Source organism: Melopsittacus undulatus, chromosome 3 (genome assembly GCF_012275295.1).
Source record: "Melopsittacus undulatus isolate bMelUnd1 chromosome 3, bMelUnd1.mat.Z, whole genome shotgun sequence".
Lineage (NCBI taxonomy): Eukaryota > Metazoa > Chordata > Aves > Psittaciformes > Psittaculidae > Melopsittacus > Melopsittacus undulatus.
The window spans coordinates 103,396,252-103,412,488 of NC_047529.1; the positions used below are offsets into that span (position 1 = coordinate 103,396,252).

The 16,237-nt window shown below is 37.9% G+C and overlaps 1 protein-coding gene across 1 annotated transcript in view; it reads right to left on the reverse strand.

Annotated features, from left to right (window-relative positions):
• Positions 1 to 16,237, reverse strand: part of USH2A (usherin) — a 375,630-nt gene that overhangs the window by 46,903 nt on the left and 312,490 nt on the right. The window contains exon 60 of the mRNA XM_034060823.1: positions 13,224 to 13,578. Within this exon, the coding sequence (XP_033916714.1) occupies positions 13,224 to 13,578 (355 nt within the window). The remainder of the gene's footprint in view (positions 1 to 13,223; positions 13,579 to 16,237) is intronic.

The following is a 16,237-nucleotide window of genomic DNA, read 5'->3' on the forward strand; positions in this document are numbered from 1 at the left end:
GGAGGTAGTGAATGCTCCATCCCTGGCAGTGTTCAAGGCCAGGTTGGATGAAGCCTTGGGTGATACGGTTTAGTGTGAGGTGTCCCTGCCCATGGCAGGGGTGTTGGAACTAGATGATCTTAAGGTCCTTTCCAACCCTAACTATTCTATGATTCTATGCTTGCAACTTGCATGAGCAAGATGCAGTAGTTGGAGAAGAGATGAAAGATGTTAATGCTTAAATATTACTTGAACACTGAAGTTTAACAAGTTCAGTTCAGATTCTGTATTTTCCTGGGATTTTTAAATTATTTGGGAAATTAAAATAGACCACTAAGTCAACAGGTATATAGTTGAGCTTAGTACAAAACAAATAGTGATGATGTCAGAATTGAAGATGTCTCTACAGCACATTATTTACTCCAGCATATTAAATTGTAAATCCACTAGTTTCCCTGTTCATTTATTGACCAGCTGCATGTATGCATGTTATAAATGAGCAATTAAAAAAGGAATTACTACAATTTAGTCATTTGGGGCCAGACTTGTAAATGTATTCAAGATGAAGATAGACATTACAGGAAACAGTCAGAGCTCCTACATTCTGACACAAAACTTGCTTAGCTAGTGTCCTCTGTTATTTTCTATGCAGAGGAAGGGAGGTTCTTCCAAAAGGAAAGTCAAACGTTTATGTTTAACTTCTGTTTTGAACAGCCCATCAGAGAAGCCTCATCCTCTCTCAGCCTAGCCTGCAATGACCATCTAAAGTAAGTTCTTAGAGTTCAGAGCTGTGACTTTTGCTTGAACTCACTTAAGACTCAAGTGAACTCAACTCCTGAAGACTCAAGAAGCCCGTGACAACATTTTCAATCACCACATAGCAACAGACCATACAGCTGAAGTCCTCCTTTTTTCTAAGGTGAAACAGAAAACTATTGGTAGCATCAGAAGTTAAACAGCAGCAGTTTCAAAATGCTGCAAAATCAGTGGAAGCTTCCTTTTGTCTTTTCAAGGATCCTGGATCAGGGTCTTCATGAGTAGAAGAACAAAACTAAGTGGTGCATGTAGATGGTTTTTAACCAGAACTAGGTTTGGATTTGTTGATCCATAATATTGAAGCAAACATCCCTGATACCTGCATAGGTCAACATGTTGGCAATGAGATGATGTTACTTAAGTCAGTGCAGTTTAAAATCTCCATTAAAACTCTCAAATCAATTATCATTAGAGATGTTTGTTTACGAAGCAATTGAAAAGTCTGTGGTGCTTTTATGCAGGTCAAGAAAGCTTAAGAAATGCATATGCTAAAGAATTGGTGCAATTTTTTGTCTCAGAAATGTCATATTTTACAAGCAACATGTTCTCAGCTCTAGTTGTCCTCAAAGGGGGCATTGTATTTAACAGCAAAGCAACTAGAGCTCAAACTATCGTGTTACCTGGTGGAAAAGGTGATGCTTTTATCTCATTTGTTCTCAGGGTCTCTATTCAGTTTTTTAAGCCAAGACTGTCCAGTAACTTTAAGCACAGTACTTAAATATTTCACTGTCAAGCTAAAACTACAGCATAAATCTCATGATCTATTGGTACATCATGGGTCTAGCATTTCTAGCATAGACTAGTATTAGAGAAAATCTAAATTATCATCTGCCTTGAACCCTGAAGAGAAAACAATAAAAAATAATTTAATGACACGATAATGACAAGAGTTATACTTCACTTCATCTGGGAAAAGATGTCTTCCAGAATTCTCATTAATTCTTTTTTTTAAAGCCTGTTGAAATACATGAGTTCTGCAAGTTTCATTCATTGTGTTTGTGTAGAGAAAAGTTTTCTTTATAACAAAAATAGAGAAAATTTATCAATGCAAGGAGTCCACTTCCCTCACACTCTTGCTTTATTAAAACTACATTTGCAATTCTGATCTTGTAACAACTGCAGACTTGGTGTTTTTTCTTGCAGGCACTAGAGTAACATCTCAGCACTGCATGGGGCATTTGGCTCAGGCTAGGAACTCTGCTCTGTTTGGGAAAAAATACTTGATGCATTCAGACCTGCAGTACACAGACTTGGAAGAAGATCTGAAGCAAAATTCAAAAGCCAAATGAGTAATGATTTGTGACATACCCAATAGGTTAAACAGATTCTGGGGCTATTCATCAGTCCTGAATATATAGCTCCTAGGAAGCCTTTTGGCACACAGACAGCACACAGTCCAGGGGCCTCATTCAGATGGACCATACCCCAGCAGTAACATCATGTCTATGTTGGGGTACTGTGGGCACCTACATCCTGAAGTCTACTTACTTCTGTATGTAGGCATACATACTACATACAGAAGAAAGGTGAAGCACCCATGAATTAGTTTAAAAAAGACATCCTATAGCTCCAAAGTCTAAGAGTTTAGGGGAGGATACTGTGTGGCTGCTCTTGCACTAATCATAGGTTGCCCTAAGTGGACATGTTTATCTCCTAAGTCTTTGCCTGCGTAACTATGTAGCCTCCAGTAATGTAAGACCTTAAAGGACATTACTTGACTGAGGCAGAGTCCTGCCTATTGTAAGGACTGCAGGACCCACAGAATATTTGCAAGTAGAAACAAGTTCTTAACATAGATCTGAAAAAGGCAAAAGTTATTTTCTACTAGATCCCCGTGATGGGAATTAATTCCTGCTCCCTCTATCACTCATCGTAGTCTCTAAGTGTGCTTTTACAAAGGAAGGCAAATGAAGGGAAAGGAAAGGAGGAAGAAACAGTTTACACAGTTTTGGTGGAGGGTGTAAAGCACCCTGCAGTTTGCTGGAGGTGTAAGGGAAGATGTTTGATGCCCTAAAGGTAACATGGCACCTGCTAATAGAGTAAGAGAAAATCTTCTGAATCTCATAGCAACTTGCAGGGGTTCTTTGAGAAAGTCCTCCATTTCATGGGAACAAAGCTTCTCTCCACGCTCACAGTATTTTTGGCACTCATAATGCAGTTCCATGAGCATATCCTTTCCATACCTTCCAGCCTATCAGATGCCTGGGGTGGGGGGCATCTGTACCAATCTCTCTTTCTTTAAAGACTGTAGAGATTTTGATTAATGAATGTTAAAGAAACAAACTTAAAAATATAATGCAGTTTAACAGGTAAACAGTTAAACAATAAAATCCATCCATTACAAGTGCATGTGAGTGCAAAACACTTAGATGTTCCAGATCCCATGTACCAAACGTTTCTGTAACTTCAGTCAGATAAAAAGTTCAAGCTGCTGAGGGAAATACTTGTAGTCTGTGACAGGATAAACTCATCAACTGGACTTTGTTTCCTCCTAATACATATCACTACACCCACAAATTGCATATAACAAATTTCAGACTAGATTCCTCTAAACAGTCTACTACTTCCTGCCTTTGGTTTCTTCGGAAACCAATGAACCAACCAACCATGAATTATTTACGTTTTGGTACTTTCCTTTGTGATCACACTGCTACTGAGAAGCAGGAAGGACAGATACAAAGACTGTTTTGAACTAATACTGAATCTGATTAGCTGTCTGATTTGGGCTCAAATTAAATTTATCAAGAGTAAACATCCCCTCTCATCTTTCCCCTGTTCCACACATGAATGAGACTTTCTCACTATTCAGAAACTGTGCTATATTTGAAGACAAACACAAGAGCTGCCTGTCAGCTCATTCACCAACCAGCCAACCCAGTCAGCAAACTCCCAATGTCCCTTCTTCTGTTCATCTGTGTGACATCGCCTAGTTGTCAACATTGCCCAAATGCATTTCAACCAGGAGGAAGATCCAGCTGGAACCTGCAAGGCTGTGGAAGTTTCTATCTTCAAGAAATTCATAGGCAAGGGAAGCAGCATCTCCTACTGCTCAGCAATCCCAGCACCGAAGTCGAAGGGAACTGGGGTGGGGTGCAGCATTCCTTGGTTTCCAGCAACCACTACAACAAAACTGGTACAGACCATTCCAAGTGCACCTCCCCTAGTAACATGGCTGTGTTAAGTTAGGTTATTTTACTAAAAGGTCTGCCATAGATATGAACTCTTAAAATCTGCACATGGTTTAAAGTAGAAGTGGTCTTGTATGGCTGTCTCAGAGTTTTTCCTTTACAAACTGAATAATTGCATGAGTGTTTTAGAAATGAAATCTCATTGGCTAATTATTCACTTCATTTATTTACAATTTAATTTCCACATTGTATGATGAATCACCAGAATCAGTCAGTTATGCATCTGCTGACTGGATAACTACTTTCATTTTGGTTTTAATAACAAATACATTACACCTATTTTGAATAATTTTTTTTAGGATTGCTGACTCTGTTAGGAGAATTCACAGAGCTTTGGAGCTTTGGAATTGTTTTAATACTCTCCAATTCTCCAAACAGTCTGAAAAGCTACAGAAAGTCCCATTATGATCCAAAAGAATAAAAACAAAGCTTCAGTTTGAAAAGAGAGCCCCATTTTGGATTCCTTTTTCATACCCAGTTAACTTTATATACAGTTACAGCATAATGTGGTAATAAATTTATACCTCTCCATTGTCACCTGTTCAAGATGCATTGGAATATTCAGTATATTTTTTTCTGCTTTTAGATCTCTATCACAGCCTGTGTAAGAACTGGAATAAATAATAAGCAGCCACGTCTTCCCACCCTGGAAAAGTTCCAGAAGGGAAAGGGCTCTTGACATTACAGAGCTAAAGGAGTTTTCAAGACACTTTTTATTTCCATATTTGTTCTTTTGTATGCTAGGTTGCCTGCCATTATGTTTATGTAATTCTGACAGTGTTCTTAATGACACACTAACAGATTGTAAAACATGCTGCTGGCATTTACTCGCTTTTTATATTTTTAAAACAATGTCCTTCATGTAACAGTAGTTAAGCACGGCAGAAGGACATCATTAGAGCCATGGTTAAACTGTAATTTACACCATTAGGAAGGCAGGAGCAATTTTTATTGCCTGGCAATTTTCTTGCTGAAATATTTGGACCATATGGCTCAATTTGTGTAATAACCTTAATTTCAGCACCCTTCAGGTCTGCCTCCATCTCCTACGGAATGGTAAAATGCGGTTTAGCAGAAAAGGCAACTGTCTATACTTAGAGAGTTGAGATTAATAACATGTCACGTCCTGTTTTTGGTGAAGGAATTCAAACAGCAGCCAGATGGTATCTCTACAAATAACTGTCAGGGGTCTTGATCTAATCAATACAATGTATTAATACATCTCCCCTCGCTGCTTCTCGAGGGGCTAGCGTGCAACATCTGGAAAGATTGGGGGGACCGCCAAGTAGAAAGCTGATCCTTTTCAGAATCAAACTGAGCCCAATTAATTTTTCATGTATACTTGATAACTGTTTCATAATGAGCTATGCGTCTTGACGGAGTTAGGGTTGGTGGCATGAGCAGCTTGTGCTTCCTATCCCCATTCAGTCCACTTACAGAAACCAACCCATTAATCAAACTATCTGGCATAAAACTGAAATCTCAGCTCAGCAAGAGATCAGTAACCATCGCTAAAAAAAAAAGAAAGAAAGGCAACAACAAAGACCCCACCACAGAACAAGGCTTTAGTGGGCAAAAGTATCCAGACATGACATTAGTAATTGCTTTAATACAAAACAAAACTCAGAACCATACTCACCTGGCAGGCACTTATAACACAAAACTTAATATTACCTTCCTGTCAAAAAGAAACATTTAAGTCCATAAAAAATACACTGCCATTCTGCTTTCTAGATACAGGAGCCATCTGGCCCCTATTCACCACAATTGCTATTCTGGTCTCAAAAATATAGTGCTGCAAATTAACAGACACCCATTTCCACTCCCAAAGAGCTTTCTGTCAATAACTTCATCTTTAGCAATATGCAGGAATTAGGGTCTTGCCCCCTAAAAAAACAAAAGAGTGTGGCAAGATTATACATGCATTCCAGTGCTTTTTGTAATGTCTGAAAGGAGGAGAGAGAGAGGTCATTTGGCAGGCAAAAAAAGGGAGACTGGAACAAGCATAGGAGAGATGAGCATGAATGAGGCTGTGAAGCTGAATGATGGGAATGGATTCAAAAGGGAGCAGTAAAGAGAAAGGACAGGAGGTCAGCTGAGAATACTAAACTTATTTTGCATAGGACACCCCATGACTGTTTGATGAGAATGACATTGGTGGCTGTAGACCTGGATTAGATTCAAATGGAGTCCCCAGCGGTACGAGGCTCTACGTTATATTACCAGTTCCTATGAGGGAAGAGGTAGGATTCTTTGTTTACTAAAATGACCCAATGCATGTTAAAATACCCTATGAAATACAAGCATATGAGATAACACTTCTCAGAAAATTAGAATAAAAGACCTTCTATGTGGAGGGAAGTGAGGCAGAGGGATAAGATGGGAGGGGTGTGGAGTGGTCTTTCTAAATATCAGATGAAGAATTCCTGTATCTGTAGCTGTTGGGCATGACCCTGGGGATTTTGGGGAGCTGCCCTATGACTTTAACAATAAAGACCGTTCTCTTGGAGTTGCCTGATACGTTCACTTAAGTATGTTGGTTAAACATGAATTAAAATGTAGTCAAATCCAATTAAGGTTTTTAAAACAGATACCTAATTTGAAAAACAGCTGTACATATTATCCAACAAATTTCTGCCTCCTCCTACTTATACATGAAAAAGCATCTGTAGCTTACCAAAACCTTGGTTTTAAAGCAGATTTAGTACAGCCACACACAATATGACACAAAGGGAAGAACGTTCCTCTCATCTTGTCTTCCTATCAATGTATACTTAATGAAGGGAAGTTTTGTGAGGGTTTCTGTTTTGTTGATTTTGTTTCTAAAAATGAGACCATATGCTGTCAAAGATATTTTTCTACAGAGCCCAATTAGTTTAATCTTATTCTCAACTGCCATGCAAGACTTGCAGAATAAAAACTGTAGAGAAAAGCATAAATACAAAGAATAGATAAAAACACACATAGAGAAACAGCACAAGGATATATACAATCTCATTTTAGGCATCTGCCCTTAGGCTTTGCCATGTAGTCACCTATTCTCTTATGTGCACAGACTGAAAAGATTACCACTTCCACCACCATCTTTCTGTCAGAGGGTACCACCTTTTGAATCTACCAACCTACTTCGTCCTATTGTGTGGGTTAGGAAAGACCGGCTGATTAATCATCTTAAAACCAACCACATTCTTTTGTCTGACACATACCAGTAGTAGCACACAAATGCACTAGAGGAAAGCAGTCCTGTGTGAACAATTACAGCCCAAGGATGGTAAATGTTTATGCCTTAGCTATTCTGGAGCTTTCATGGTCTATAAATTTCTATGGTCTATATTCATGCTCCTAACCATGTTAGATGCTTGAAGTCAGAAATTGTAAATATCCCTTAAAAGACCTAATTCTATATGTGTTTTGTTTATCAAATAAAGAAAGACCTGTGGAGTGGGTGAAAACTGGATCTTGCACAAGGAGAACTTAAGGATAAAATACACTAGATCTTTCCAAATAGTCAAGTAATTCATTTGTAGAAAAAAATTACCTATTGATCCAGGCTCTCTGGTCTAGTCAATCTAGGGTGTGTGGTTAGGCATGGTCAGACATAACCCTATCAGTGTTTTTACTTTCACCAGCCCAGAACTTTATCAAAGGGCAAAGTTAACTTTGTGTTGCACCCAGAATTAGGGAGAAAATATTCAAGAGAAAATGTGGCAAAACATACTCCTTTGCTGTAACCTTCACTAATTTGTCACCAGTTGCCTGACAATATATTAAGACCTCACAGACACCAGATAAACCTTTCTCTGCTACCCCACATCCTAACTCACACGGAGTCTTCGATTCTTGGCAAAATTCCATCAGAATCTAAAGCTATGTATGTTTCTGTGGCTGCCGGCAGCACCCAGGAGACATTGAAGTGGCCTTGGTTACAGCAAAGATGGTTTAAATAGAAGAGCTGAAGCCTCTCTCTTTCTCTCTTACCGTTCTGATCCAGTTCTATTACCACAGTACTTCAAAATCATCACAGTTGTGCAACAATCCATTTCATCCTTTCTGCTCTAATTATGCAGTTCTGCATGTCTGTCTTGATAGGTGGGGCTTACAGAAGCACTTAATCAGTTTCTGGAGGAGCATCAATAGTGCCAATCCAAATGCTTATTTAAACAGAGCTGTAGTGCCAAATCCAACATATTCTGCAGCAGCATGGAAACAACAGAATCTGTGAGATACAGATTGCCTCACACACTCTATTTTTTGTCTTAGCAGCCTTCAATGTGAAGGAGCATTTGTCCTGTATTAATCCTGCGTAAACTTAACAGGTCTAGCTGGGCTTTCCTGGCAATTAAAACAATTACAGCTATTCCAGTACAAGCCCTTCCTGAAACTGTGCTAACAAGGCTTGGAATCTTAAAACCTGCATTTAAATCAGATGAGTCATTTGCAAACCCATCACATACAGCACACATATAGTAGGTGTGGGTCATTTCATTGGAATGAGAAAGCAAATGTCTCTATACATGAGAGGTCACCAGTTGTTGTAAGTTAAAACCTTTTCACTGTTAGGCATAATTAAAATACTCTGACAGTGGTTTCAGTAATTTAAACATTGCAGTATTGTTGTAATATTTTTCTAGGCTTCAAGAGTTCACAATTGTTTGGTCCAATCAAATCTGGGAACACTGGAGAAGTTATCACCCATCAAGGTAATTACTTTCAAGTTGAAATAATTACTCCATCAATGTTAATGGTCTTTCAACTTCAATAAAGCACTCACCTGCCGATAATCACAGCTAACCTCTTGCTCTCATGCAATTCCCTCTCTATTTAGCAGGTTATATTACAGCCGTTAGAGTGGTCACTTGTCCTGAACAGCTGCTGAATTTCACTTTGATCAGCTGTGAACCATAAAAAAATTGGTCATCTGTGTATGATTTCCCCCTAACCCATAAGCCCTTGCAGAGCTAAGGAGATGATCTTTTGGCTGTATTAGGGCACTGCTGAGCACCATCTTGTTTCTGGTTGTGGCTACTTTTCACTCACCAACAGCAGCACAGTAGCCTAATTAACTTTTGCCCTTCACTGCAGTTTACAGCTTTCATTCTTCACTAAGTAGCACATATTCTGAATTTATGGCATGTGAAGGGATTCCTCCATTTATTACCATCTTTTCGTTGAGTGAAGTCCATTTCCCAGGCATGTATAAAAAAAGTTTCACTGATCCTTCTCTTTGGCATGTTTTTCCTACAGTCTTCATCCTTTTTTTTTATAAGGAAGTTGTCATATACAGTCCTGAATACTGCACTACTGAATAATGTTTACAAGAAAGTTTGTAACTATGTGGTATTTCATCTGTAATGCTGACGCATGTTTACTGATCTCTATGAGGAAAGAGAAATAAAGGATCACACACAGATGTAGTATTTCTGAATGTGAAGAGTAGGAAGGAACTAAGTCTGGATGCAAGATGCCAGACAGCTGTAAAATCCTGCATGTGAGGCATGTGTATATGGCAGTACTGGCCATTTAAGATTATTTCTGATAAGCACTTTGTACTTTCATATACACTTCGCTGAGGTGGATTTGCCACACCGAGGACTTGATTCTACATGATAATTATGGAGGTCACTACCCATAGCAGGCAGATTCTTTTCTTTATAACACTCATCTCTGTTTTTAATTCTCCAATCACATATTCTGACATTTTCTACTCATCTTCTTGGCTTCAAATTCTCCTACTCTTGATAAACAACAGAACACTTGATATAATTGTCATGGCAGAAACAGCATTATACATCCACAACACATTGATCCAAAAAAAGTCCAAATTTACCCACAGTTTTACCAAACAGCAATATTTGGAATATAGCAGTTAAAGAGCTGTTATGCTTTGATGCCATTTGGCAGGTAGTGGCTTTATAAAGAAATCAGCTCTGGATTCTGTGTTCACAAGCTTAAGCCCTACAAGACTGAGAAGCGTAAAGTGACTATTTTGTTGCTTCATGCTGCTTGCTGTTAATGAAAACTTACCGTCAGTCCATTCCCTTATAAACACATCTGCCTCATATTAATACTGTCAATAAGAGATTAAATATCATTCTTGCTTTAGAGGGTTAAATGAACTGGCAAAACATTGTGGGAGAAACTTGTACTGCTGTAACCAGTCTTGACATATCTTTGTTCTGCAAATAAACCAGAATGTCAGTTTAACTTGCTGTCACCTAACATCTGTCACTACAGTCCTGGCCAAACATGCTAGGAAAATGGGTGACACTGCTCTTTAACTGCAAAGCATCAAGATGGCTCACGTGTACTTCAGTTGCTTCTAATGGTGCAGGGAGATCCTCCTTTTGTTTGAGCAGCAGCTACTTTTGCTCTTAGAACTGAATTCTCATCTTTATCTCCATAGGCAGCATAAAATTTCAAGGGGTCAGCAATAACCTGAAGGTACAGACAGCCATACCTTTGGTACATTAATTTAAATACAGCTTAATGCACCTTAACTGGGGACTGAATAGCTGCAGTTTGGGAAGGTAGAGTGGATAAGTCTGTCAAATAGTTTGAAAACCCAGAAGATGCTTCTCATTTGGCTCTGGCAATGGATGGAAACTAAGCTGTCAAATTAGAACACTCTTCAGGGACATTAGTGAGAGCTTAATTTGCATCCTGCAGTGTCACAAGGATTGTATTTCTACACTGAGTTTTGGTCAAGCTTTATGTCCTGTGGCAGGCAACCAGGATGCAAATGGCAACAGCAAGGGTGGGATCACCTACTGTAATTTTAGCAGTGCTTTTTTTCTGGAATAATATAATGGGATAAGGATGGAATCTAACAGATTAAATAAAGGATTGAACTCATTGCTCACTTAATACTTTAAGTCCTGCTTGTAACATGGACACTTGTGTGAGAAAATGACTAATGGCATATCCCACAAGAGAGCTCCAATAGGGATGCTCTAGGAAATTAAATGATTTAGCCTAGTACCCCTGAAAGCTATATTTTAAAGGTGCAGAAATTTAATCACGGGAATGCTAGTTCCTTCAAGAAAATTACATTTTAATTAAAGTGTCTCATTCACAAAGCTACAGTAAAGGGTATATCAGCAATTTCATGATAAAATTCTATTTTTAAGGGGTTATAACTTTGAAAGTTGGTATCCAGGTTTTTGCCTGCTGGGATAATTGACCTGACCTACTGGAGACATCTTTGATAACAGGACTTTGTGCACTTTATGTCAATAACTTTGATTCAAAGCTTTAGCTGTTCTGCTATATTCAGAAGAGTTAGGATTCAGACCTCAGCTACTTGGCATAAATCAGCAACAACTCTACTGAGTTAATGTAGTTGCGGCAACTTGAAGTGAGTGCAACTGATGGAAAAGCTGTGCAGAAACATTTCTCCCAGAAGGGAAGCACAATATTTAAAAATAAAAAAGGGTATAAAAAATAATAATCAATAAATGTTCATGACAAAGGGCAGTAGAAAAAACACGCAAGGCAGCTTTGCTGCAATGCTTACTAGAACAGCTATCCATATGCTGCCAGAATGTCATTTTGATTCAGGATAGTGTTTGGGGAAAATAAAGGATTTTGAAGCCAGGAAAATACTAATTCTGTAAATAATAGCTTGTTAATTTAAAAGGCTTTTAACTGATGTTGTTAAAGAAACACACTGTGGCAACATCATTTAAAAGACCATTTTGGTAGGCTTTATTACCCACAATACAACCATCTTGGACATTTTCTGTTGTTGTTGGCATGCTTAGAAGACATTGCAATGCATGACCAGCCAGATCAATTCCAATGCTCAACAACACACTGCATGCTACTCAAGCAGAGTGTTAGGAGAAGCTCTATCATTCCTCTGGGTTCGAAATCCTAGGTGTCCCATCACAATTATATTGTGATTATATTTTTTTTAAAAGGGAGCTGAGTACCAAAATGCTACTGAAGTTCAATAAATTTAAAATCACAATCTACTTTTTAAAACCTAGCAGTGCAAATGCATCTACTTCAGAAGCCAGAAGTATATATTCCTATCATTCAACTCAAGAACTTCTTTCTCTTTCAAAAAAAGATGCATTACAAACTTAATCCCTTCAGGCTTCCAAGAAGGTAGACACAAAACTGCTTTGGAACCATATGATCACAAAAGTATGTTGAGATTACTGAGGTGGAAATCTCCCACCTTGTCATGCTGAGATTTGTCTGAGGGAGTTACTTTTGGGTATTCCAGAGAAAGCCTTTTAGGATCCTACTTGAATGTCAAACAGATACTTTATAATTGGGGTACTTCAGAATTTAGGGGATTTCTGGTGTTACTCAATACAAACACAGCTAGGAATATCACTTAAGTAAAATTCTAGGTTTATGAAAAGGAGGTGGCACTGCTGAGGAAACACAACTTTATCACAACCTTCCTAAACATTTTCTAAAACTACTGTCAGAAATAGTCAAGCACAACAGCTATCACTAATATAAGCAGTTCAGTTCAACTATCTATAAGTTGTCATTCTAAAGAAAGACTAGAATGTAATATATATATGGAAAAAGCAGGGGTAACTGCATAAATCATAACCAATTCTGTCACTGATTTACATAACATTGTCAGTCAGTTCAAAAAACTAGATGCCCTTTCCTGAGTCTACCCCTCCACATACTGAATTGAAATGTAATATTTGCAGACATCAGTGTTTGAAAAGTCCCTTGAAGAGAAAGACATGTTGGCAGTGCAATGTAACATTCTAACATAACTACATGTAATTAAAGTAAAAGTAGTCCTGCTTTTATTACTGATGAATTATGAGTGAACATGTAAATGCACTGCATATATGAACTGTGTAATTACTAATGAACTCATTTACTTTGTCATTCCAACTGAATTACAAAACTATCATATACAAGAAAGACTGTTTTTGTTGTTCTTTGTACATATCCTGTGCAGCTATTTCAACAGTCAGACAAAAAGCTTTCAGAGTAAGACTGCAAAGTTAGGTGCATGTGCTTCATTCCTCCGGACATGATCCATCTATGCTTTTGAGTAATCTACTTGCCTTTACTAGGAATTAGATATTAACGTGAAATATTTCAGTCTGCATTGGGCCAAACACAAAGTTTAAACCAACAAAACTACTGGAAATTGGAACTCCCCCTCTTCCAGTCAGTGTTGAATAAGATTTTAAAATACCACAGAGATCAAAGCAGAAGAAAAACAACTTAAACCTGGTTTTGTGGTCTAATTCTTACCGCTACGGTTAGTGCTGTAACAGCTGGGCTGCTAAATGTTGGATCACTGCGTTTTTCTTGATAGACTACTCGATACAGAGATATAACTCCATTGGGAGAGACAGGCTGGGTCCAGTTCAACCGCACTGAGTATGCACCGGTTGCTTGTGCCCAAGGGGCTCCCATGCCCAATGGGGAATCTTCCAGAGTTTGGGTTGAAGCCCACAGGCTGTCCACTGACCCCACGGCATTTTGAGCTCTGGCACGATATTCATAGAGGGTAAAAGGTTGTAGAGCATTGGATGCATCGATGAATTCCAAAGGTCCTTCAGCCCAGATGAACAAAAGCAGCTCTTCTTGACTGCCCACAGGACGTCTGAAAATAAATCAAGGACAGTGTGTTCAAAATTGAAAGGAACTTCAACAGTCCCACGGTATTAGATCCTGAAGTTCTAAGTTCAACCTTTACCTCAGAGAAGTAAAGAACTTACTCCTATACATTTACAAACACAAGGAACTGCATGTCTATCACTGCATTTTAAGTGTTTCTCTGAAACTTATGTTAGGTGCTGAGTAGTGAAAAAGAGACTTTTGAGGTAATCATTTAATTATTCTCCTTTATCTAGCAGAATACTCTAAAACATGTGAAACAGGAGTGTTGTTACAGTCTGCATTAGCAGAGTAACAGTACAATAGCATATTGCCCTTTTAGGACAGAACACACCAGATATGAGATATTCAGAACTTAGAGCATGAAATTTTCAATCCATATGTAGTTGCTAAGCAATGACTTGGATTATAATATGGGTGCAGATTTTCAGCATTTCTGAAAATCAAATGTTACCTAGTGAACAAGGGATAAATATTCTATCATGCCCTCAAAGCCAAAGCAGCACACTTTTAAGTTCTAGTTTGCTCACAACAAATATTGCACTTGTTCTTGTGAATGGGGTAAGTAATCTCTTGTACATAAACTTAGCAGAATCTGTAGCTCCACCACAAAAACTTGTTAAAATATCACAAGTAGTACTTTTAGCCGGAAACTACATATTTTTTTTTCATCACTGTTTATGTTTAAAAATGCAAAATTAAGATATATGAGGACAACTACTGTATAGGCTTTTGGCACAATGGGGTTTTATTTTTGTACATATGTGTATACATAAATACATATATGTATTCATGCACACACACATATATATGCACATATAAATTTATATATAGCATTCCTACTACAGATCTTGTATTGGACATGGTAATATTCAGAGTACCAGGGAGATTACAGATGATCCTCAGCCCCTTTCTAGTATATAATTTACAACAGTTGTAATAAGGCAAGCACTCATCTTCAAAACAGAGTTATCAAATCAATTGTCTCACTTGGCATAAAAATGTTTGTGTGAAATTAAGTTGGTTACATTTAAACACTGTGATAAATTTCAGTGATGGCTGTGTTGTACTGCACATGAATATAAGCAGTTCCCCTACTCTTCACAGAAACCTTGGCCTTTGCAGAACGTAAAAGCATGTTCACCCTCCATGCCAACAACAAAAAACCAAATTACATTATCTGCCACTTTTCTTGCAAGTAGGGCAAATTTCAGAAGTCAAATTGGTTTGTCTGCCTACTGGGTGTCATCATCACTACACACACATACAGAAGCTAAAGAACATTTCTCTGGCAAGAAAAAACCTATTTCACAGAATTCTGTCAGATTTTATTTTGTTAGAGCAACCCAGGAATTATTTTAAAAACATAAAATGCAACAAATTCTTTTTTTAAACTGATAACCTTAGCTTCTTGCAATAGTTCCCAGGTACTTACAATAGTTCTTGCAATCTATTCCCAGGTACTTACATGGAAAGTATAATGAATGTAATGAATGCACGTGTGTACACAGCTGTTTATTCATCCTTTGTGTATATGATGTATAAGGCATGTGTAAATACATTATTTTCTTATATGAAGCTAAGGAATTTTTGCTAAACTCTGAGATAAGCAGGCTATATGGACACTGCTTAGTTTAAAAGGATTAAAGTGTGGTTTAAAAAACAAAAGGGAAGTTTTGAGGTACAGTCACTAGTACAGTGAAATAGGCCAATCATAAGATGTGTTGATACTAAGGCAGAGCTGGGTGAAGAAAGGCAGGTAGAAAAGGCAGGAAAGATTCCCTAGCAATTGTCTCTATTGCAACAAAATATCTGGAAGTTTTGAGGTACAAAATTTCCCATTGATCCCAAAATTCCATCACCTATTTTGAATATACCTCCTCATGCTCTATTGCTATGGCATATTAAGCTTTATGTAGAAATCTCCCTTAGATGTCATTCACTGATTTTATGCAAGACCTAATTCTGAAAGATGAGTCATTACTATACCTTTCTTCTGCGCCTAACAGTATAACCTTTTCCCTGTGTACTCAAAAACATGCCTAAAAAATACTCTATCGATCAATTAGTGAAAAGAGAGTCGTTTAGTGCAATAATGTCACATTTAATACGTCTTGTCTGACTGAGCAGTATGGCACTTAAATGAATATACAGACTTATGTTTGATAAAATTTTGAGACTGCGATAAACAGTTTTTTCACACTGAAAGATCAAGTATGCCACCAACTGTAAGCTCATCCACAAGCAAAGCAGTACAATGTAGTCTGGTTAAGTATTTAGATCTTATTACTACTGAATATTTAATGAATGAAACTTATGGTTAGGTAAATGGTTCCATCTGTAGTGCTAAAAAACAGAATATCTTCATGTGTGAATAAACTTTGAACAGAAGTGGTTGAACAGTCTGTAATAATTTCAACCATCTTAAGATTTAAGATGCAACTGCTCATTTAACTGGAAGTGTTTCTTATGTACAATGAGCTGCAAAGGAGAATAACATTTCCAAGAGCTGGAAGCTGTCTCTTAATCTGCATAGTCTGATTTGCTGCTTACATTGATTTGAAAGATGCTCAGAAATAGTTATTTTTATAAGGGTAAATTCTCCTTGCCCCACTGCCAATCTGAGCCAGATGACATAAAGTGGA